The following is a 21,494-nucleotide window of genomic DNA, read 5'->3' on the forward strand; positions in this document are numbered from 1 at the left end:
CATGCATAGGCTTCTGGTGGAGAGCCCCCTATACCTCCCTCCGCACAGGGACCTTCTCCAACAAGGTCCCATCTTTCTCAAGGACCAACTCTGTTTTGTCTTACGGTCTGGCCCTTGAGAGGGCTTGCTGACGAAGTGTGGATATTTGACGGCAGTAATTGCCACCTTGCTCCGCGCACGGAAGTTCTTGACATCCTTGGCATACGTGCGGATCTGAAGAATATTTGAGGCCTGGTGCGAGGAATGCGGGCTCTCTCCTCGGTCGACCAAGATCCCCATGATTCTGGAATTCTTACAGTTTGGCCTGAACAAAGGACTGTCCCTCAACTCCTTGAAAGGTCCAGGTGGCAGCTCTTTCCTGTTTCAGAAATGAGGTGAATGGAGCCCGCCTATCCACACATCTGAACTTGGCCTGTTTCCTAAAAGGAGTTAAACACCTCCGACCACCCTTTAAGTGGCCTGTCCTCCTATGGAGCCTCAATCTAGTATTGGACTTCTTAGCAGGGCCTTTCTTTCGGCTGCTGTGCGCTCTGTCTGTACGCCTGCTAATGCTGAAGACTGTATTCTTGGTGACGATATGCTAGTCTCGTCTCATCTCTAAACTAGAGGCGCTATCATGTCTGGAGCCATTCCTCCAGTTCATTCCAAGAACGTTGCAGCTTTGCACTGTCCCTTCCTTCTTGCCAAAGGTAGTCTCAGAGTTTCACCTGAACCAGTCTATTTCCTTACCATCCCTAGATAGATGCAAGGATCGGAAGACTACTGCCTCCTATGCCACTTAAACGTCAGTAGGCTGTTAGTATGGTATCTAGATTGTACAGAACCAGTGCGTAAGACAGACCGCTTGTTTGTTCTTCACGGTGGAAGGAAACGAGGTGAAGCAGCTTTGCGAGCTACCATAGCTTGCTGGATCAAGGAAGTGATCACGGGAGCTTATGTAGAGGCAGGGAAGCCTTTACCCCTTCAGGTTAAAGCTCATTTGACTAGGGAGTATCCTGGGTGGAAGCTAAGCTACTGTCTCCCATCGACGTCTACCGAGCGGTGACGTGGTCTTCCTTGCACACCTTCTCCAGGTTCTATTGCCTGGATGTCCAAGTCCGAGAAGACGCAGCCTTTTACAAGGACAGTGCTAACCGGACCATAGGTAGCTCCTGCCCCGTTCAGGAGTAGCTTTTCTACATCCCATTGTTCTTGAGTCCATCTGGCTACATGCTAGGAAATGGAGAAATTACTTACCTGATAATTTTGTTTTCCTTAGTGTAGTCAGATGGACTCAGCATCCTGCCCATGAACAGTGCCAAGGAATTGCACATGAATCTCAATCCCAAAGAGATTTCGGGTAAACCATCATCCTATCCCTCGATCTGGGCATCTATAACATTGCTGGGATTCAGCGCTTATGTTTGGTTGAGTACAGATACGGTCACCAGTTTTAATCAAGTTTTTAATCAAGATCTTAATCAAGTTATTAAATTGTATTCAAGTTTTTCAATAGTATGTCCACAATGGCTTTTGAAGAGAATACAGAAGGGCTGAGGTTACTGCAGGGATATATCTAGGGTGATGTCAGCTTTGAAATCTGACTCCGTCTCCCATCTGCTAGCAGGGGAGCACATATAACCCATTGGTCCTGAGTCCATCTGTCTACACTAAGGAAAACAAAATTATCACGTAAGTAATTTCTCCATTAAACTCTGTATCCAGTATAGCCTTATTGCAGCAATATCAGCCAATATTTATTATAATTAGCATAAATTCTGGCAGATTCCCTCCCTTATTCAAATGAGTTGCTTTACATGGTATTTGTATGCATGAAGTTTGCAAATCCATGCAAAGCAGGTCATGCATAGGCAATTCAATGTAAATAAAATGCAGCTGACTTAGAAATGTCAGCTATGTTGTTTTATCTACAGTACACCTTTCCTAAAAACAATAATCCCAGCGCTCCTGCATTAGATTTAAAGGGCCCAACTGAAAAAAGCAATAGCCATGAACAGCACCCAAAACTGTCCAGTGGTCTTATATGATCCTCCTCCCCACTCCAGGGCCACTAGTTGAGGTGGGCCCTTAAACAAAAGTATAAAAATAGACTTAATGGATCACGCAACGACGACCCGCCCCTCCACCCTCCCTTTCCATTAAAAAAAAAAAAAAAGGGGGGGGGGGGTAAAGATTGGGCCCAGACTTTGCCCCAGTCTTGTGACGGGGCAAGGCCTAGTTGGTGCCATTTTGGAAAATGGCACCAACTGGGGCTAGAGGGAGTTCTGGGCCCTTCCAACTTCCATGAAAACATTTTTTTTTTTTTTTAAGGTATTGGGGTGGGGGAGTGGGACTACTATACCACTAACCGGGTTTTTATTAACTTGGGGGGAAGGGGTAAAGGGGGCCAATCTTTAAATTTGGCCATTATTTAATGAGGACGGAGTTGGGCTGCGGGATCATCATTATATTTTTATACTTTTGATTAAGGGGCCGCCTAGATTGGTAGCCCTGGGGTAGGGAGGGGGTCATGTGAGACCCCGGACACTTTTGGGTGCAGTTCATGGCTATTTCTTTATTTTACAGCTGAGCCCTTTAAGATGATGGTGGCCCCATGCGTTGGGAGCCGCCGTCGTACATTAAAGGCCTGTGCAGCATTGTTTTGACTCGCTGACTTTTATTGTGAGAAATACAGCTGAGGTGTGTTTTCCAGGAGAGGCACAATATCTGCTACGCCTCCCCACTCCTTCCTGTGATAGAAATTTGCAGCTTAGTGAATCCAGGCCTAAGTTTGTACCCGAGGCAACGGAGGGCACAGTCGCTTCCTAAGGTCATGAGGCATGTTGGTGGTATTTGTACCCTGACTTCCTTGAATTTTTAAATACAGCACATTAAAACTCTTCTATCTGCTTGCAGTGAGCTGTGGGTACTCTAGGGAGCCCCTCGGCCAGCAATGTTACTAGGCCACGCTCCCTCCCTTGCTTTACTAAGCATTCCCTTTGTATATGCCATGCCCAGAGCTTGATAAGTACTTCCTGGAAACCATCTTCCCATTTGTGGCTTATTAGAAGAACACCTTTATTTAATGCAGCAGCTATATCTATGTTTTCTTTCTTAAGATAGCTGTCTGTCTGTCTTTTCATGCATGTATTTTCCTTGGGAAGACGGGCACTGGCGCTCATCCAAGCCCAAGGCGAGCACACAGTCTGAGCGCTGCATTTGAAGAACTCTTTTTAGCCTCAGGATTACTACAAACCACCTGTTGCTCACTAGACATTTTCCACATTCCTTTGGTCTGTCTGCTTGAGGGTTCCTGAGTTTAGGTGGTGAACTGCGAGCTGAGAAAAGGAACTTAAGTGATGCTTTGCCATTGTCTTCCCTTGCAGGCTGTCACCCTGAATTGTGCACACAGCTTCTGTTCGTACTGTATAAAGGAGTGGATAAAACGTAAGGCCGAGTGTCCCATCTGCCGACAGGACATTGTCTCTCAGACGCGCTCCCTCGTCCTGGACAACTGCATCGACCGGATGGTGGAGAACCTGAGCCTGGAAATGAAGCAGCGCCGTGATGCCCTCATCCAGGAACGCAAAGGTGAGAGGTGGGTGGCCAGACTGGGACCGCTACAGTAACAAGGGTGGGGAAATGGGATGAGCCAGCTGTTAGGGGGCTAAAGCTCCTTGCCTGGCTCGGGCCCTGTCTACCATGCATCAGCAGGTGTGACCTGCTGTGACTGAAACACGTGTCCACAGGCCAACCGCATTCTTCCTGTTAAGAAACTGGGCTTGTGAAAGAATGAGATAGAACTGGCACATGGAGGATGCAGGCTGTAGGCAGAGACAGAAGGCAGGTCTCATTTAGTCTCTGAAGCCTGCAGGTATGGTCCTGCTCTCAGAGTACTTTTGCACTGTTTGGCTTTTCCATGTCATATTCATTGGGACTTAGAAATAGCAACTTGAGGGATTTGGGCTATTGTTGTTGTTACCTCTCATTTTTGGATCTCATTACTTTTAAACATTTTTGCTTTAGTGGAAGGCATGAACTTTTTATGAACAATTATCTGTTTTACCAAACTCCTTCCTCAAGGCCACACTCTGCCTGTTCTTGCTATATTCATGTTTTGCATTGGTAGGGCGTGAGGGCAATTCTGATGATGATCAGCGCAGCAGCACCTCTCCCTTCTAATGTATTTGATATCAACACAAGAAGAGGTTTCAAAACAGTATATGTTTTATCATGTTCAGGAATGAAATAAAAAGGAGAATCAATTAATGGGGATCTTGGTGATGGTTTTAAGTTCCAGTTCAAGCTATTTAAAATCAATTTTGACCAGTACAGCTGCTTTAGAAGTGATAAAACAACCACTCCCACCAACCTAAGATGCAATTTCTTTTATACTAGCAATAAACTTTTGAGTGTGTATTAAACCGCCTTAAACAGCTCCAGATATGGGCTATTTTTATGGGGACACCATTGCTTTTAGTAGGCCTATAGCCTTTCTCCCCTACCAACAGTATTTGGTGGGGGGTACCTGCTCCATAATGATTACATAGTCAAAATTTAAACCTGGACTCTAATGGGCAGTGTCAGCGACCACGATGTGAACACCTTGCCAGCAGCAGCTGCAGCTCATATAACACACCAGGTCCACAGAGGCCTGTGCACAAAGTGATAAACATTGAAAAAGCACACTGTTCTTTATCATCCCCCAGATCAGTCCAGACAAATGGGGTTTTCTCCCCTACCAGCAGATAGAGACAGAGAAGAACAGCTTTTCTGTACCAGTGGTACTTAAGACAATGTGCCACCTGCAGTCACTCGGTATCCTCTGTCTCTAGCAAATGGTAGCGGTGCAAAACCTGCAGTTGGATTTTGGAGATGAAGATCTACTCCCAGGGGTGAAAGGTCCTGATTTGGGGCCATGCCCCTGGTAGAGTAGGGACGAGCAGGGGATGGGTGTCGCTTCTTGATGCTCTTGTCCTTCACAATCCCTGCCTCGCCCCTCTCTCTCTGACTGCGGCCTGCCTGGATTCCTCTGCTCTCAGAGAAGAGACCCTTTTATTTTCTCTCTGTTAAAGCTTGTTCCCTGTACATACCAGGATCAGTCCAGACTGCTGGGTTATGCCTCCCTTCCAGCAGATGGAGTGAGAGAAAAGCACCCCCTAGATAACCTGGTGTGCCACCTGCGATCCGTCAGTATTCTCTGACTCCAGCAGATGAAAGGTTGACATAACCTGCGGTCCTGATCCTTACAGGAAAAAAAAAAATCCATTTATTAATTACTAAGTTACAAACAGGTTTCTAGTTGTTTTTCCCTTACGCCCTTGACTGTAAGTTTGAAAAAAAAAAACCCAGTAACAGAAAGACAGGAGCAGGGGAGAGTGTGCTGAGCGCTCTCTAAGGGCAGGCAAGGCTGGGCAGTGTCCTAGGCCTCCCTTACCCGGTGAGTTGGGGGGAGATTTACCGATGGGCCGGTCCCTCTCCCCCTTCCTATACAGGACTAGAGAAGGATTCATTCCTCTGGTGGATAGTATTGCCTGTGTAGTGCTGCAGGGATGGTAATTCCCCTGCTTGGTGGCTTAATAAAAAAAAAAAAAAAGAAACGAAAAAGGGATGCTTTTAAAACATTTTACATAGCACTCTACCTTTTCTTGTTAAGCCCTAGCCTGCCGAGTTTCTCCCGGGCCTCCTAAAGGGGTGGATCACCTAGCTGCCGATTCATTTTCGTGCGGGTCCTGTTGTGGTGCTTGTGGGGAGCCGGCATCACGGCTCTCCCGTGAAGGCCTCTGCTCCCGATGTATTCCCGGGGTAAAAACTGGCTCGGGGAGCAGACAGGCAGCCTGGGGACAGGGTACTGCTCCGTCCATGCTCACATCGGGAGCGGTGGCCATCTTGCCTGACCATGATTTATTTATTTTATTTATTTAAAAACTTTTTTATACCGGCATTCGTAGGACACATCATGTCGGTTTACAAAAAACTGAGAAGGAAAGGAAAATACAATGAACAGGGGAGGGGATAACTGGGTGAGTACACAAGTAAAAGAGAGGATATTTAACAAGCAGCGATACAACTATACAATGATGTTCAGAGCTCGGAGGGAGGAGATTCCCCTCCGCTTTTCTCGCCCTCAAAAGCATTGCGTGTTACAGCCTGATTTAGCTCCTCCCTCAGCATTACCTCAGTACTCTGCTTCCCCCACTGGGGGGAGGGCCCTTAAAGCAGCAGCACCCATTTTCTTCTCAGTTTGTATTGCTGATGCATAAAGCATATTTGGAAGCTGAAGCTGATTGGGAAATGCACCTTCCCCCTCCGGCTAAGGTTTTGAAGCCAGCGGAGGGACAGGGCAGTGCTGGACCTCAGCTCCCTCGTCCAGTTCCTGGTGGAGGGCTCCCAGTACCCCCCAATCCTCCAGATCCCATCCTCCTAGACCCCTCCTCAGGGAATATGGAGGATGATGTAGATGGTACCACTCCGGTGGAGGGGGATGATCCACAGGTGCTCGGTTTGTTCCTCAAGGAGAAACTTGACCTGTTAATCCCTCGCGTGCTTCAGGAACTGGAGATTCCAGCTCCTCAACCGGTGACAGATTCTTCTCCGGGAGACTCTGTTTTTTCCGGGCTTCGAGCACCGCCTCAGATTTTTCCTTTTCATCCGAAAAGTTTCCAGAATGTGTCCCGGGAATGGGATGCACCTGAAGCCTCTTTGCGGGTTAGCAGATCCATGGAAAAGCTTTATCTGCTGCCGAGTGAGTCCTTGGATCTCCTCAGAATTCCTAAGGTGGACTCTGCAGTCACAGCCATAGCTAAGCACCCTACGATTCCTGTGACAGGGGGGGTGGGGGGGGGCAGCTCGCAAGAATCTTCAGGATAGAAAATTAGAGGTTTTACTCAAGCAGATATTTGAGGTATCCGCCTTAGGTGTGAGGGCCGCCGTCAGTAGTAGCCTTATGCAGAGAGCTACCCTCCGATGGATTCAACGGTTGCTCACGTCCCAGGAGCTACCTCCAGAGGAGGCTGAGCAAGCTAACCGCATGGAATTGGCAGTTGCCTATACAGCGGATGCGCTGTACGATCTTTTACGCAACTCTGCACGTACTATGTCTTCGGCGGTGACCGCAAGGCGGCTACTGTGGCTCCATAATTGGTCTGCTGATGCTGCTTCTAAGTCTCGGTTAGGATCCTTTCCTTTCAAGGGAAAGCTGTTGTTTGGGGACAAGCTGGAACAACTTGTTAAAGCCTTGGGAGACAACAAGGTTTACAAGCTCCTTGAGGACAAGCCCAGACCACCTTGCCCTTTTGGTGCGTTCTGGGGGCGTTTTCGGGGTCAACGCCATTTCCGTTCAGGCAGGGGTTCTTCCCTTGCTCCTCGGCAAACTTCGACACGGTCACAGGCATGGGCACATTCCTTTCGTGGTAGATGGCCTTAGCGCACCGGCAGCTCTCACAGTTTTGCCTCCAATAAAGCTCCCCAATGAAGGTGCGCCGGCTCATTCCTCTGTTCTGGAGATGGGGCGGACGGCTCTCCCTGTTTCGAGAGGAATGGGTCAAAGTCGCATCGGACCAGTGGGTTCTAGATATTATAAATCAAGGTTACGTTTTGGGTTTTGCTCGACTGCTTCAGGATCTGTTTCTAGTGACTCCCTGCGGGTTGCAGACCAAACAGCAAGTAATTCTTCAAACTCTGTCGCATTTGAAGGCGCTGGGAGTGATTGTCTCTGTTCCGTCAGCCGAGCATCAGACCGGTCGTTACTCCATTTACTTCGTGGTTCCCAAAAAGGAAGGATCGTTCTGGCCAATATTGGATTTGAAGAAGGTCAACAGAGCATTGCGAGTTCCACGGTTTCGGATGGAGACGTTGAGATCCGTCATTGCGGCCGTCCACAAAGGCGAGTTTTTGGCTTCTTTGGATCTGACGGAAGCTTACCTGCACATAGGGATCAAAGAGCACCATCAGAGGTTCCTGAGGTTCATGGTTTTGGGGGAGCATTACCAGTTTTGAGCCCTCCCATTCGGACTAGCGACGGCTCTACGAGTCTTCACCAAGGTGATGGTGGTAGTAGCAGCGTGCCTTCGACGGAAAGGGATATTAGTTCATCCCTACCTGGACGACTGGCTCATTCGGGCAAAGTCGGAAAAGCTTTGCAAAATGGCAGTTCAATCAGTTTTACACCTTCTGCATTCGCTAGGATGGGTTGTCAATTACCCCAAGAGCCAGCTGGTTCCGTCCCAGGTGTGGGAATTCCTGGGAGCACGTTTCGACACAAATGTGGGCAAAGTTTTCCTACCTCTGGCGAGGATGGAGAAGTTAATGTCTCAGGTTCGGCGCATGTTGGCCCTTCCTTTACCCAAGGTGTGGGACTATTTGCAGGTTCTTGGTTCTATGGCATCTACCCTGGAGTTGGTTCTGTGGGCTTTTGCTCATATGAGAACTTTGCAGAGGGCTTTGCTTTCTCGTTGGGGACCCCAAGTCAGAGCAGCTCCAACTGCCCTTGCCATTGCTGGAACCGGCCAGGTCCAGCCTGGATTGGTGGTTGGTCCCGGATCACTTGCTTCAGGGATCAGACCTGGACAATCCTCGATGGATAATTGTGACGGATGCCAGCCTGACCGGTTGGGGGGCAATTTGTCAGTCACAATCCGCACAGGGTCAATGGACTCCTCAGCAAGCCAAATGGTCTATAAATCATTTGGAAACCAGAGCAGTTCACCTAGCGCTGCAACGCTTTCTGCCACTTGTCCAAAGCCGGGCGGTAAGGATCCTATCTGACAATGCGACCACCATGGTGTACATAAACCTCAAGGGGGTACAAAGAGTCGGCTGGTAGCATCCGAAGCGGACAAGTTGATAGCCTGGGCGGAATGCAATCTGACCCGCATAGTGGCGTCTCTCATAGCCGGAGTGGACAACGTTCAGGCAGACTTCCTCAGCCGGCAGTGGCTAGATCCCGGAGAATGGGAATTGTCCGTGGAGGCGATGTGGCTCATGACACACCGGTGGGGGACTCCCCAACTGGACTTAATGGCGACTTGACTGAACGCAAAAGCAGCTCACTTCTTCAGTCACAGAAGAGAGCACGGAGCGGAAGGGGTGGATGCCCTGGTCCTTCCATGGCCTCCATACATTCTCCTCTATGCGTTTCCTCCTTGGCCGTTGGTGGGAAAGGTTTTAAGGCGAATAGAATCCCACCAGAGACCGGTCATTCTTGTGGCTGCAGAGTGGCCAAGATGGCCATGGTTCGCCGATCTGATCAATCTAGTGGTGGAGGGTCCCCTGCGTTTAGGTCATCTACCGAACCTATTGCGACAGGGTCCTGTATTTTTCGATCAGGTGGATCGCTTTTGTCTAGCGACTTGGCTTATGAGAGGAGAAAATTTGAGAGGGAGGTAGATGTCTTACGCGCACGAAAGACATCTACCTCCCTCACCTATACTTGGGTGTGGAAAGTGTTTGATTCCTGGTGCAGTGGGTTGAACGTTTCCCCACGGCTGGCCACTATAGTACACATTCTTGCAGAAAGGTTTGAAGAAAGGTTTGGCATATAGCTCGCTCCGGGTCCAGGTAGTGGCATTAGGCTGTTTAAGAGGTACCATTGATGGTACTTCCATTGCGGGGCATCCGGACGTAGCCCGTTTTTTGAAGGGGGCCAAACATTTACACCCGCCGGTGCAGTCGGTCTGTCTCTCGTGGAGTTTGAATTTGGTTCTCTGGGGGCTCTGTGGTTCTCCCTTTGAGCCTATTAAACGGGCCACGTTGAAGGATTTAATGCTTAAGATGGTATTTCTCGTAGCTAACTGTTCGGCTACACGCGTTTCGGAACTTCAAGCATTGTCATGCAGGGAGCTGTTCTTGCGAATAACGGACTCTGGGGTTTTGCTTCGGACAGTGCCTTCCTTTCTGCCAAAGGTGGTTTCGGCGTTTCATGTCAACCAGTTGAGTTACCAGCCTTTCCGGATGTGGATAACAGTTCTCCTCAGGCTCGGGATTTGAGGAGACTGGACGTCCGCAGGATACTTCTGCTGTATTTGGAAGTGACTAATACCTTTCGATTGTCACACCATCTTTTTGTCTTATGGAGTGGTCCTAAGAAAGGGTGTAAGGCTTCCAAGACTACTTTTGTCCGATGGTTGAAGGACACTACTGCTTCGGCATACATATGTCATGGGCGACCAGTGCCGGATGGTATTAAGGCTCATTCCATCAGATCACACACAGGCGGCGTCTTGGGCAGAAAGCCAATGTGTTTTGCCTCAGGAAATTTGCAGGGCAGCTACTTGGAAGTCCCTGCATACGTTTGCTAAGCATTACCGTTTGGACATCCGGCCTCCAGATGTGGATTCTTTTGGCAGCAGTGTGCTTTGAGCGGGACTCTCCAGGTCCCACCCCATTTAGGGCAGCTTGGGTACATCCCAGAAGTCTGGACCGATCCGGGTACGTACAGGGAAAGGAAAATTGGTTCTTACCTGTAGCAGCAAGGATCAGTCCAGACGCCTGCCCAGGGATATAGTATTTAGGAGAGTCCGCTCGGCTATTTGTTTGTTTCTCTTTACAGATCTTCGACTCCTTTGAAGTGTCGCACGTGCTTATACATAGTTTTCACAGGTTGTTGTTTTAAGAGCATTATATTTCGCTTGATCTAGTCATTGGTAGTTAAATTTACTTCATTCTGCTTTGATATTGATTATACTGATGGATCGCAAGTGGCACACCAGGTTATCTAGGGAATGCTTTTCTCTGACTCCATCTGCTGGAAGGGAGGCATAACCCAGCAGTCTGGATCTACAGGAACGAAAATCAGCAGGTAAGAACCAATTTTCCTTTTTAAAAAAAAAAAAAAAAAGTAGGTTCCTGTTCATAGCCCAGATCAGTCCAGACACATGGGAGACAATAAAAGCTTTATGACCCTGCACTACTTAGGTTAGCGAGACACTGGCACTCCCCCAGTAGATGGTAGAGGTGCTAAACGTGCAGTTGGATATTTTGCTGAAAGGATCCACTCCCAGGGGTGTTAGGTCCAGGTAGAGTAGGGGGTCGCTGGCCCTTCTCTGGCTTCAGCCTGGACCTTTAGGAGGGTTTGATAGGTAGTTGGGCTGACTCCCTCATACCCTGCCTCTTCCCTCATCCCACCTTCTGTAGAAGCGCCAGTTCTCCCTGGCACAAGATCTGCTGCAGGGAAGCATTCCTTTCCTACTTTTCCTTTTGGCTGTCTCTGATTTTTACTGTGCAATCACTTAAAAAAAAAAAAGGAACTCAAACTCTGTGTCAGAGGCAGTGCTGGGAGCGGTTCTGGTGACGCTGAGGCTGGGCAGCAAAGGAGCTGTTGAGGCAAGTTTCCCGTGGTGCAGGGACCAGTTCAGCACTTTTTGGCTGCACGGAGGGAAAGGAAAGGGTTTACTTGCATTTCTGCTTTGGTTCCTGTGCAGAGTATAGGCTCAAAATGGAGCACGGTGAGGTAATTTCGGGACGCGAGGGCGATGGTGTGATCGTTAGGTCTCTGAGCTTGTGCAAGGCAGGGAAAGGCCCGGGTGCCGTGAAAGTCAGACCGGGGCAGAAGCAGCACCCTGGACTACTAGTGATGTTTGGGCAGTCCCGCTGAGTTTTATGAACACAAAATATCCCATACTGGATCAGATCAAGGGTCCATCAATCCCAGTATCCTGTTTCCAACAGTAGCCAATCCAAGTCACAAGTACCTGGCAAAAATCAAACATTAAATAGATCCCATGCAGTTAATCATGGCAACAAGCAGTGACTATTCCCTATTGATTAATAGCAGTTTATGGACTTCTCCTCCAGGAATTTATCTAAACATTTTTTAAACTCAACTACACTAACTGCACTAACCACATCTTCTGGCAATGATTTCCAGAGTTTAATTGTGCACTGAGCAAAAAAGAATTTTCTCCGATTTGTTTTAAATGTGCTACTTGTCAACTTCATGGCGTGCCCTCTAGTCCTTGTATTTTCTGAAAGAGAAAGTAACCATTTCACATTTACCCGTTCAAGTCCTTTCATGATTTTGTAGACCTCTATCATATCCCCCCTCAGCCATCTCTTCTCCAAGCTGAACAGCCTTAACCTCTTTAGACTTTCCTCATAGGGGAGCTGTTCCATCCCCTTTATCATTTAGGTCACCTTTATCTGCACTTTCTCCAGTTCAACTGTATCTTTTTTTGAGATGCGGCGACCAGAATTGCGCACAGTATTCAAGGTGTGGTCTCACCATGCAGCGATACAGAGGCATTATGACATTTTCCGTTTTATTCTCCATTCCCTTCCTAATAATTCCCAACATTCTGTTTGCTTTTTTGACTGCTGCAGTACACTGAGCCGACGATTTCAATGTGTTATCCACTATGACGCCCAGGTCTTTTTCCTGGGTAGTAGCTCCTAATATGGAACCTAACATTGTGTAATTATAGCATGGGTTATTTTTCCCTATATGCATCACCTTGCACTTATCCACATTAAATTTCATCTGCCATTTGGATGCCCAATCTTCCAGTCTCACAAAGTCTTCCTGCAATTTATCACATCTGCATGTGATTCAACTACTCTGAACAATTTTGTATCATCTGCAGATTTCATCACCTCACTCATTGTACCTCTTTCCAGATCATTTATAAATATATTAAAAAGCACCAGTCCAAGTACAGATCCCTGAGAGCAATGATTTCTAAATACTTCAAGGTCCATGAGGCTTCTGACGCTGACTACATGTCCTGTACCTTCTGTCCCTGACAAATGGCTCCATCTGCCTAGCATCTGTTATCACGGAGATCCAATCTGGAATTTGCAGCTTTATTCCTTTGGACAAATTATCCTGCAAGAGTCACCAGTAAAGATTCTATCTGGTTCCCCAGATACACTAAACTGACCTGAAAATCTTCCGACTGGAGATTCCACCACAACAGAAGGGCTTTCTGCAACGGTCTCATGTGAGCAACTGCCCCAGAAACCAGGAGAAGGCACAGAAAAGAGAAACCAGAATGATAAAGGGGATGGAACAGCTCCCCTATGAGGAAAATCTAAAGAAGTTAGGGCTGTTCAACTTGGAAAAGAGACGGCTGAGGGGGGATATGATAGAGGTGTTTAAGATCATGAGAGGTCTTGAACAAGTAGATGTGAATCAGTTATTTACTCTTTCAGATAATAGGACTAGGGGGCACTCCATGAAGTTAGCATGTGGCACATTTAAAACAAATCGGAGAAAAATCTTTTTCACTAAAATCACAATAAAGCTCTAGAATTTGTTGCCAGAGGATGTGGTCAGGCCAGTGTAGCTGGGTTTAAAAAAGGTTTGGATAATTTCCTGGAGGAGACATCTATTAACTGCTATTAATCTATTTGACTTAGGGAATAGGCACTGCTATTATGGGCATCAGTAGCATGGGATCTATTTAACGTTTGGGTATTTGAACCTGGATTAACCACTGTTGGAAGCAGGATGCTGGGCTTGATGGACTCTCGGTCTGACCAAGTATGGCAACTTTTTATGTTCTTAGGAAAGTGTTGGTGTTCTTTATTCTGAGAGTTTGGAAACCAGAGCAGTCCGAAAGGCATTGCTATTCTTTCTTCCACTAGTCTGCATCTAGGCAGTGAGATTCCTGTCCCACAATGCGACTGCAGTGGCTTACATTAATTGGAAAGTGGGTACCAGTAGCCCATTGGTTTTTTTTGGAGGTCCAGTAGTTTCGTGGATGGAGTGATATTTCTTGATCCTGTCTGCATCTCAGATGGTCAAGGTAGAGAACATGCAGGTGGATTTTCTCAGCAGGCACACTCTGGCCCCCCCCCCCCCCCCCCCGGGGAATGGAAGTTGTCATGCGAAGCAGTGTCCCTCATCCAGGTGTGGTTGGGGAGGTTCCTCAGCTGGCAAAACTCCAAGGCACCTTGGTACTTCAGTTGCAGAAGGTCTCAAAGCTCTCTCTCACCAGTGGCCACATTGCATTCTGCTGATAAGCAGACTTCTCAGGTGTAGGGGCTCATCAGGGAAAGGTGATTTTGGTGGCTTCAGAATTGCCTTCTATGTCTGTGATTTGCAAATCTTCTAAATCTGGCCTTGAGGCTTGGGCATCTTCCCAGGTTGCTTTGGCAGGGTCCAGTTTTCTTGGAGCAAATAGATCGCTTTTGTCTTGCAACCTATTTTTTGAGCAGAGAAAGTTAAGGCTATGGGGTATTTCAGTGAACTTATTACAACTTTACTTCAGGCAAGGAAGGCTTCAACCTCCCTGGCATATGGTCGTGTGTGTCTCAAGGTGGGGGTTTCCTTGCTTTGAGTTTCTCTTCCCAGGATTTTTTCTTTTTTTGCAGTAAGGTCTTGGGGGGGGGGAAGGGTCTTGCCCTGAGTTCTCTTAGGGTACAAGGGGTGGCCTTAGCCTGTTTCAGGGGGAGTGTACATAAATCACCCTTGGCGTCTCATCAGGACATAATGAGATATTGCCTTGCGTAAGTCACCTTATGAACCTTAAAATGGGTGCTCATTGAAAGAACTCCTCCTGAAGGCGGATGCTTGGTGAGGCTTTGTCATGTAGAGATCTTTTCATTCTGTTTTTTGGAAGCTGGAGTATCCCTTCACATGAAACCATCTTTTTGGCCAAAGGTGGTTTCCTCTTTGCATTTCAGTCAATCCATAGAGTTGCTTGCCTTCAGGGATTTGGGCTGCTCTTCTCCACATGTTGTCCAGGAGCTTCATGTTTTGGTTGTACATGGAGTCGTCTTTGCATTTTGAAGGTTATCAACAGTTTTCGCAAGTCGGATCATCTATTAGAGCTTTCAGTGGCTGGAACAAGGGGGGCGAAGGCGTTGAAGGCATCAATTTCCAAATGGATTAAAGAAACTATTACTTCTGCTTACATATGAAAAGGAATATCTGTTCCAGAGGGATACCAAGCTGATTCATGATAAAGGGGATGGAACAGCTCATCTATGAGGAAAGGCTGAAGAGGGAATGTGATAGAGGTCTTTAAAATCATGAGGTCTAGAACGGGTAAACATGGATTGGTTCTTTACTCTTTCAGATAATGCGAGCACTAGGGGGCAGTCCAGTAAATTAGCAGGTAGAACACTTAAAACAAATTGGAGAAAACTATTTTTCACACAATACACCGTTAGGCTCTGAAATTCATTGACAGAGGATGTAGTTAAGGAAGTTAGCATAGCTGGGTTTAAAAAAGGTTTGGACAAGTTCCTGGAGGAGAAGCCCATAGACTGTTTTTAACTAAACTTAGGGAATAGCCACTGGTTGTTAACAGCATTAGTAACATGAGATTTATTTACTTTTTGGGTACTTGCCAGGTTCTTATGGCCTGGATTGGCCACTGTTGGAAACAGGATGCTGGGCTTGATGGACCCTCAGTCTGACCCAGTATGGCAATTCATTATGTTTTTATTCCTCTGGGACACAGGCTTTTAATCTGGACTGAATGTCATTTGGTTTCCATGCAGGAGATCTCGCAGGTGGTGACTTGGATTTTACATCACTTTTTACTCAGCATTACAGATTGGATGTTTGGGCTCCAGACTCAGCTGGGTTTGGGAGAGTGTGTTGCAAGCAAGGCTTTTGGATCATCACCCACTTTAAGGAAGCTTGGGTACATCCAATTTGTCTAGACTAATCTGGGCGATAATAAGGAAAAGAAAATTGGTTCTTATCTGCAAATTTTCATTCCTTGAGTCCCATAGATGAGTTCAGAGATCCACCCTTTGTTTTCCAAAGACACTCGGCTCAGTGTGTAGATATGTCAGATGTTGCTTTGGCTTGGGGTTCAGTTTTCACTAGGAGAGGAGTGGGGGTTTGTTTCTTGACTTGGGTATAGTTCATACTGACTGCAGGTGGTACACTGTCTTAAGTACCATTAGTACAGGAAAGCTTTTCTGCTCTGTCTCCATCAGCTGGGAGACGAGAAAAACACATGCATGGGTCTAGAGGAACAAAACGTAGCAGGTAAGAACCATTTTTCCTATTCCTTTCTTCGCCTGTACCCTATCTTTTGTGTGTGTGTGTCTTTGTGGAGTAGCCCTCGCCTGCTCCCTTCTCCTGTGCTTGTGTGTGTAGGAGGTTGCAGTCCATCTGCATACTTTTCCCAGCTGCCTTGGTGGTCAACTCCAGAAGTCGCCACAGCCCACCTCGGGCCTGAGCTGCTCCCATCCCCCGTTCCTCGAGCAGCTGGCCAAGTACTGGAGAGGTTGCAAGCCTCTCTTTATTTCTTGTGGCTCAACATTTTCTCTTCCTGATGCTAATCTCCCCCCCCCCCCCCCCAATCTTATTCCCTTTTGCAAACCACTACTAATGCCAAATCCACCTTCCCCATTAGTACATTCGATATCTCACCTGCCATTCTGCCATTTGCTCTGTCTACTGCTCCTGAAGTTCAATGTTTTCTTCTTCTCATCCAGCCATCTCCACTCTCCCTGAAAACACCTCATCCTTGTCACTGTTGTCACACCTTAACCTCTCTTCTATGTATTTCCCCTCCTCCACTCATGCCTTTTCCCTTCTCCTTCCTTTCTCATGCCCCCTGTGAAATTTCCACTCTCTTTCTAACAGGTTTGCCTGTATTCATGACCTCTTAATTCTCTCATATTTTTCATCTCATTGCCTTGCCTTTACCCTGAGGGCTCTGCTTCATTTGTAGCTTTCTAACATGGAGGTTCTTTTCTCTCCCATACTTTGCACAGCAGGCCACAGTGGTCATGTTGGATTGCTGCTTTCCTGCTCCTGTAGGTTTCAACCCCTTCTTCTACCTCAATCCCACTCATTTTCTTCCCTATAGGCCCGCTCCATTAGCCTATTTGACCCCCTGATAAATTCTCCTCCTCCTTTCTCACCCACTTTGATTCCTGACTTTCCTCTTTTCTTGATCCAACTTCCCCTTTTCTTATTGGTGATTTTAACCTCCATGTTGACAACCCCTCTAACTCTTATGTCTCAAAGCTTCTTTCCTAACCTCCTCATTTGATCTCCAACTCTGCTGTACTGCCCTTACAAGCATGGCCACTGCCTTGACCTAGTCCTTTCTTCTAACTGCTGTCCTTGACTTCTCTACCTCATTTCTTCCGATCCCAGACCATCATCTGATGACTTTCTCACTAAGCCACCCTCCTCCAGAGCCTTGTCTAGTTATCACCAACGCCTTCATCTCTCCTTACCTCCAGTATATTGTCTGAGCTAGTTGACAAAGCAATTTCTTCTTACAACACTATATTTTTCTTTGCTTTAGGCACACTTGCCCCTCCTCTTACCTGTCCAGTAAGGCGCACCAAACTCCAGCCTTGGCTGGCCCCTAGAATGTGGTTCCTATGTACCTGTGCCCGATCTACAGAACATCTCTGGCTAAAATCCTGTGGCCATGCAAATTTTATACATTTCAAATTCATGCTGACCTCTTTCCAGTAAGCTATTTTACTTGCCTAGCAACCCTACTATATCCATCTGACAAAGTCTCTTGCATCCAACTCTCTACATCTCTTTGCCACACTCAGTTCCCTCCTCAAACTTCCCTTGCCTCCCTCATCCCCCTTTTCTCTCAGCCCGGACTATGGCTGACTACGTCCATGACAGGATTCACAAAATTAGTCTTGAATTCTCAACCAGGCCACCTCTACCTCACTGTCCCCCACTTCTTTCCTGTATACTTCCCCTGGCCTCTGCCACTCTCTCCTCCTTTCCTGAAGTCACAGTGGAGGAAACCGCTCATTTTCTTGCCTCCTTCAAACTCATTACTTGGTCCTCTGACCCCATTTCCTCAACTCTGTCTCCACTGCAGACATCCCTTCCATCTGTCACATCTTCATTCTGTCATATTCCACTGCTACAATTCCTGCTGCCTTCAAATATGCTATGATCATGCCAATCCTCAAAAATCCCTCACTGGACCATACTGGACCCTACATGTCCTGCCATCTATTGTCCCATCTCCCTCCTCCCATTTGCCTCTGAATTGCTCAAATGTGCTGTTCACTGCCACTATTTTGACTTTCTTGCATCTCAAGCCACTCTTGATCCACTCCAGTCTGGTTTTCACCCTCTACGTTCAACCAAAACAGCCCTTGCCAAAGTGTCCAATTATCCTTTTATGGCTGAAGCCAAAGGCCTTTACTCAGTCCTTATCCTCCTTGACCTATCTGTGGCTTTTGACACTGTTGATCACCACCTACTCTTTGATTCTCTGTCCTCTCTTGGATTTCGGGTCTCTGTCCTGTCTTGGTTCTCGTCTTACCTCTCCCATCGCACTTTTAGTGTTTCCTCTGTTGGATCCTCCTCTACTGGCATCCCACTATCAGCTGGTGCATCTCAGGGCTCTGTCCTGGGCCCTCTTCTCTTCTCCCTGTATACTAATTCCCTTGGTGCTCTGATTTCGTCTCATGGCTTTCAATGTTCATGATTCCTGGATCTACCTCTTTACACTAGAAATTTCATCAGTAATCCAGTCCCAGATCTCAGCCTGCTTGTCTGACTTTGCTACCCGGATGTCCCACTGTAACCTTAAACTTAACACGACCATAACAGAACTCCTTATCTTTCTCCCCAGACCCACTTCCACTTTTCTTTATTTCTGTGAATAACACTGTAATCCTCCCTTGAAGTCATCTTCAACTCCTTTCTCTAATTCTCTACACATATCCAAAGCACCACTAAAATGTGCCGTTTCTTTCACTATACCATCGCCAAAATCCATCCCTTCCTTTTTGAACAGACTACCAGAACCCTTATCCACTCTCTCATCACTTCCTATTTAGACTATTCCAACCTGCTCCTCACAGGTCTCCCAGTGCTACATCTCTCTCCACTGCAATCTGTCCTAAATTCAGCTGCATGACTTATCTTTCACCAACGTCACTACACCCATAACCCCTCTTCTGAAGTCACTGCATTGGCTTCCTATCCATTCCCACATACAGTTCAAGCTCTTCTTTCTTTCCTACAAATGCCTTCACTCTGCAGCTCCTCACTACCTCTCCTCTCTTATCTCTCTCTACACCCTCCTCCTGCACTCCTCTCATCAGACAAGTCCCTCCTATCTGTGCCCTTCTCCTCTACCTCCAATTCCTGACTCCCTGCTACAACAGCCTTCACTCTGCAGCTCCTCACTACCTCTCCTCTCTTATCTCTCTCTACACCCTCCTCCTGAACTCCTCTCATCAGACAAGTCCCTCCTATCTGTGCCCTTCTCCTCTACCTCCAATTCCTGACTCCCTGCTACAAGAGCCTTCACTCTGCAGTTCCTCACTACCTCTCCTCTCTTATCTCTCTCTAACTCTCTCCTGCACTCCTCTCATCAGACAAGTCACTCCTATCTGTGCCCTTCTCCTCTACCACCAATTCCTGACTCCCTGCTACAAGAGCCTTCACTCTGCAGCTCCTCACTACCTCTCCTCTCTTATCTCTCTCTAACCCTCTCCTCCTGCACTCCTCTCATCAGACAAGTCACTCCTATCTGTGCCCTTCTCATCTACCACCAATTCCTGACTCCCTGCTACAAGAGCCTTCACTCTGCAGCTCCTCACTATCTCTCTTCTCTTATCTCTCTCTAACCCTCTCCTCCTGCACTCCTCTCATCAGACAAGTCACTCCTATCTGTGCCCTTCTCATCTACCACCAATTCCTGACTCCCTGCTACAAGAGCCTTTACTCTGCAGCTTCTCACTACCTCTCCTCTCTTATCTCTCTCTAATCCTCTCCTCCTGCACTCCCTTCATCAGCCAAGTCACTCCTATCTGTGCCCTTTTCCTCTACCACCAATTCCTGACTCCGTGCTTTCCACCTGGCTGGGCCATAGGCTCAGAGTAGACTTCCTGAGCTGGTGTGTGATGCTCCCTCTCTTGCCTTATTTAAATCTCTTTTAAAAGCCCACTATTTGGGGCTTTTAAATCTTAACCCCTTGCAACCTTCATTAATTTTTAAACATAATAAATTAATTTCCTCAAGTCTCTTTTGTCCTGTATGTTTGTTTTAATTAAATTGTATATTCTACTGAGCAGGGGCTTTCTTTTATGATTTTGTACAGTGCTGCTTATTTTGAGTAGTGCTGTAGAAGTGTTAAGAAGTAGTAGAAGTGTCACAAAAGAGCACCCTCGCCTGCTCCCAGTCCTCTGTGTGTGTCAGGCTGGTACAGCCCTCGCCTGCTCCCTGTCCTGTGTCTGCTCTCTGTCCTGTGTCTGTGTCAGGGCGGTACAGCCCTCGCCTGCTCCTTGTCCTGTGTCTGTGTCAGGCCGGTACAGCCCTCGCCTGCTTCCCTGTCCTGTGTGTGTGTGTATCAGGGCGGTACAGCCCTCGCCTGCTTCCCTGTCCTGTGTGTGTGTGTATCAGGGCGGTACAGCCCTCGCCTGCTTCCCTGTCCTGTGTCTGCTCTCTGTCCTGTGTCTGTGTCAGGGCGGTACAGCCCTCGCCTGCTCCTTGTCCTGTGTCTGTGTCAGGGCAGAGCAGCCCTCGCCTGCTCCTTGTCCTGTGTCTGTGTCAGGGCAGAGCAGCCCTCGCCTGCTCCTTGTCCTGTGTCTGTGTCAGGCCGGTACAGCCCTCGCCTGCTTCCCTGTCCTGTGTGTGTGTGTATCAGGGCGGTACAGCCCTCGCCTGCTTCCCTGTCCTGTGTGTGTGTGTATCAGGGCGGTACAGCCCTCGCCTGCTTCCCTGTCCTGTGTGTGTGTGTGTGTCAGGGCAGTACAGCCCCCGCCTGCTCCCTGTCCTGTGTCTGTATCAGGGCGGTACAGCCCTCGCCTGCTCCCTGTCCTGTGTGTCTGTGTCAGGGCGGTACAGCCCTCGCCTGCTCCCTGTCCTGTGTGTCTGTGTCAGGGCGGTACAGCCCTCGCCTGCTCCCTGTCCTGTGTGTCTGTGTCAGGGCAGTACAGCCCCCGCCTGTTCCCTGTCCTGTGTCTGTATCAGGGCGGTACAGCCCTCGCCTGCTCCCTGTCCTGTGTGTCTGTGTCAGGGCGGTACAGCCTTCGCCTGCTCCCTGTCCTGTGTGTCTGTGTCAGGGCGGTACAGCCTCCGCCTGCTCCCTGTCCTGTGTGTCTGTGTCAGGGCGGTACAGCCCTCGCCTGCTCCCTGTCCTGTGTGTCTGTGTCAGGGCGGTACAGCCCTCGCCTGCTCCCTGTCCTGTGTGTCTGTGTCAGGGCGGTACAGCCCTCGCCTGCTCCCTGTCCTGTGTCTGTGTCAGGGCGGTACAGCCCTCGCCTGCTCCCTGTCCTGTGTCTGTGTCAGGGCGGTACAGTCCTCGCCTGCTCCCTGTCCTGTGTGTCTGTGTCAGGGCGGTACAGCCCTCGCCTGCTCCCTGTCCTGTGTGTCTGTGTCAGGGCAGTACAGCCCTCGCCTGCTCCCTGTCCTGTGTGTCTGTGTCAGGGCGGTACAGCCCTCGCCTGCTCCCTGTCCTGTGTGTCTGTGTCAGGGCGGTACAGCCCTCGCCTGCTCCCTGTCCTGTGTGTCTGTGTCAGGGTGGTACAGCCTCCGCCTGCTCCCTGTCCTGTGTGTCTGTGTCAGGGCGGTACAGCCCTCGCCTGCTCCCTGTCCTGTGTGTCTGTGT

At 48.2% G+C, this 21,494-nt stretch overlaps 1 protein-coding gene across 8 annotated transcripts in view; it reads left to right on the forward strand.

Moving 5' to 3' along the window:
• RNF8 (ring finger protein 8) overlaps nt 1-21,494 on the forward strand; it is a 98,765-nt gene that overhangs the window by 72,845 nt on the left and 4,426 nt on the right. For 6 of the 8 annotated variants that reach the window (XM_029592891.1, XM_029592897.1, XM_029592893.1 and 3 more), the window contains one exon: nt 3,366-3,570. In XM_029592891.1, coding sequence (XP_029448751.1) covers nt 3,366-3,570 — 205 coding nt within the window. Of the gene's footprint in view, nt 1-3,365; nt 3,578-15,870; nt 15,923-21,494 lie in introns of all 8 variants that reach the window. The other 2 variants (XM_029592894.1, XM_029592896.1) reach the window with 2 other exon arrangements.

Source organism: Rhinatrema bivittatum, chromosome 3 (assembly GCF_901001135.1).
Source record: "Rhinatrema bivittatum chromosome 3, aRhiBiv1.1, whole genome shotgun sequence".
NCBI lineage: Eukaryota > Metazoa > Chordata > Amphibia > Gymnophiona > Rhinatrematidae > Rhinatrema > Rhinatrema bivittatum.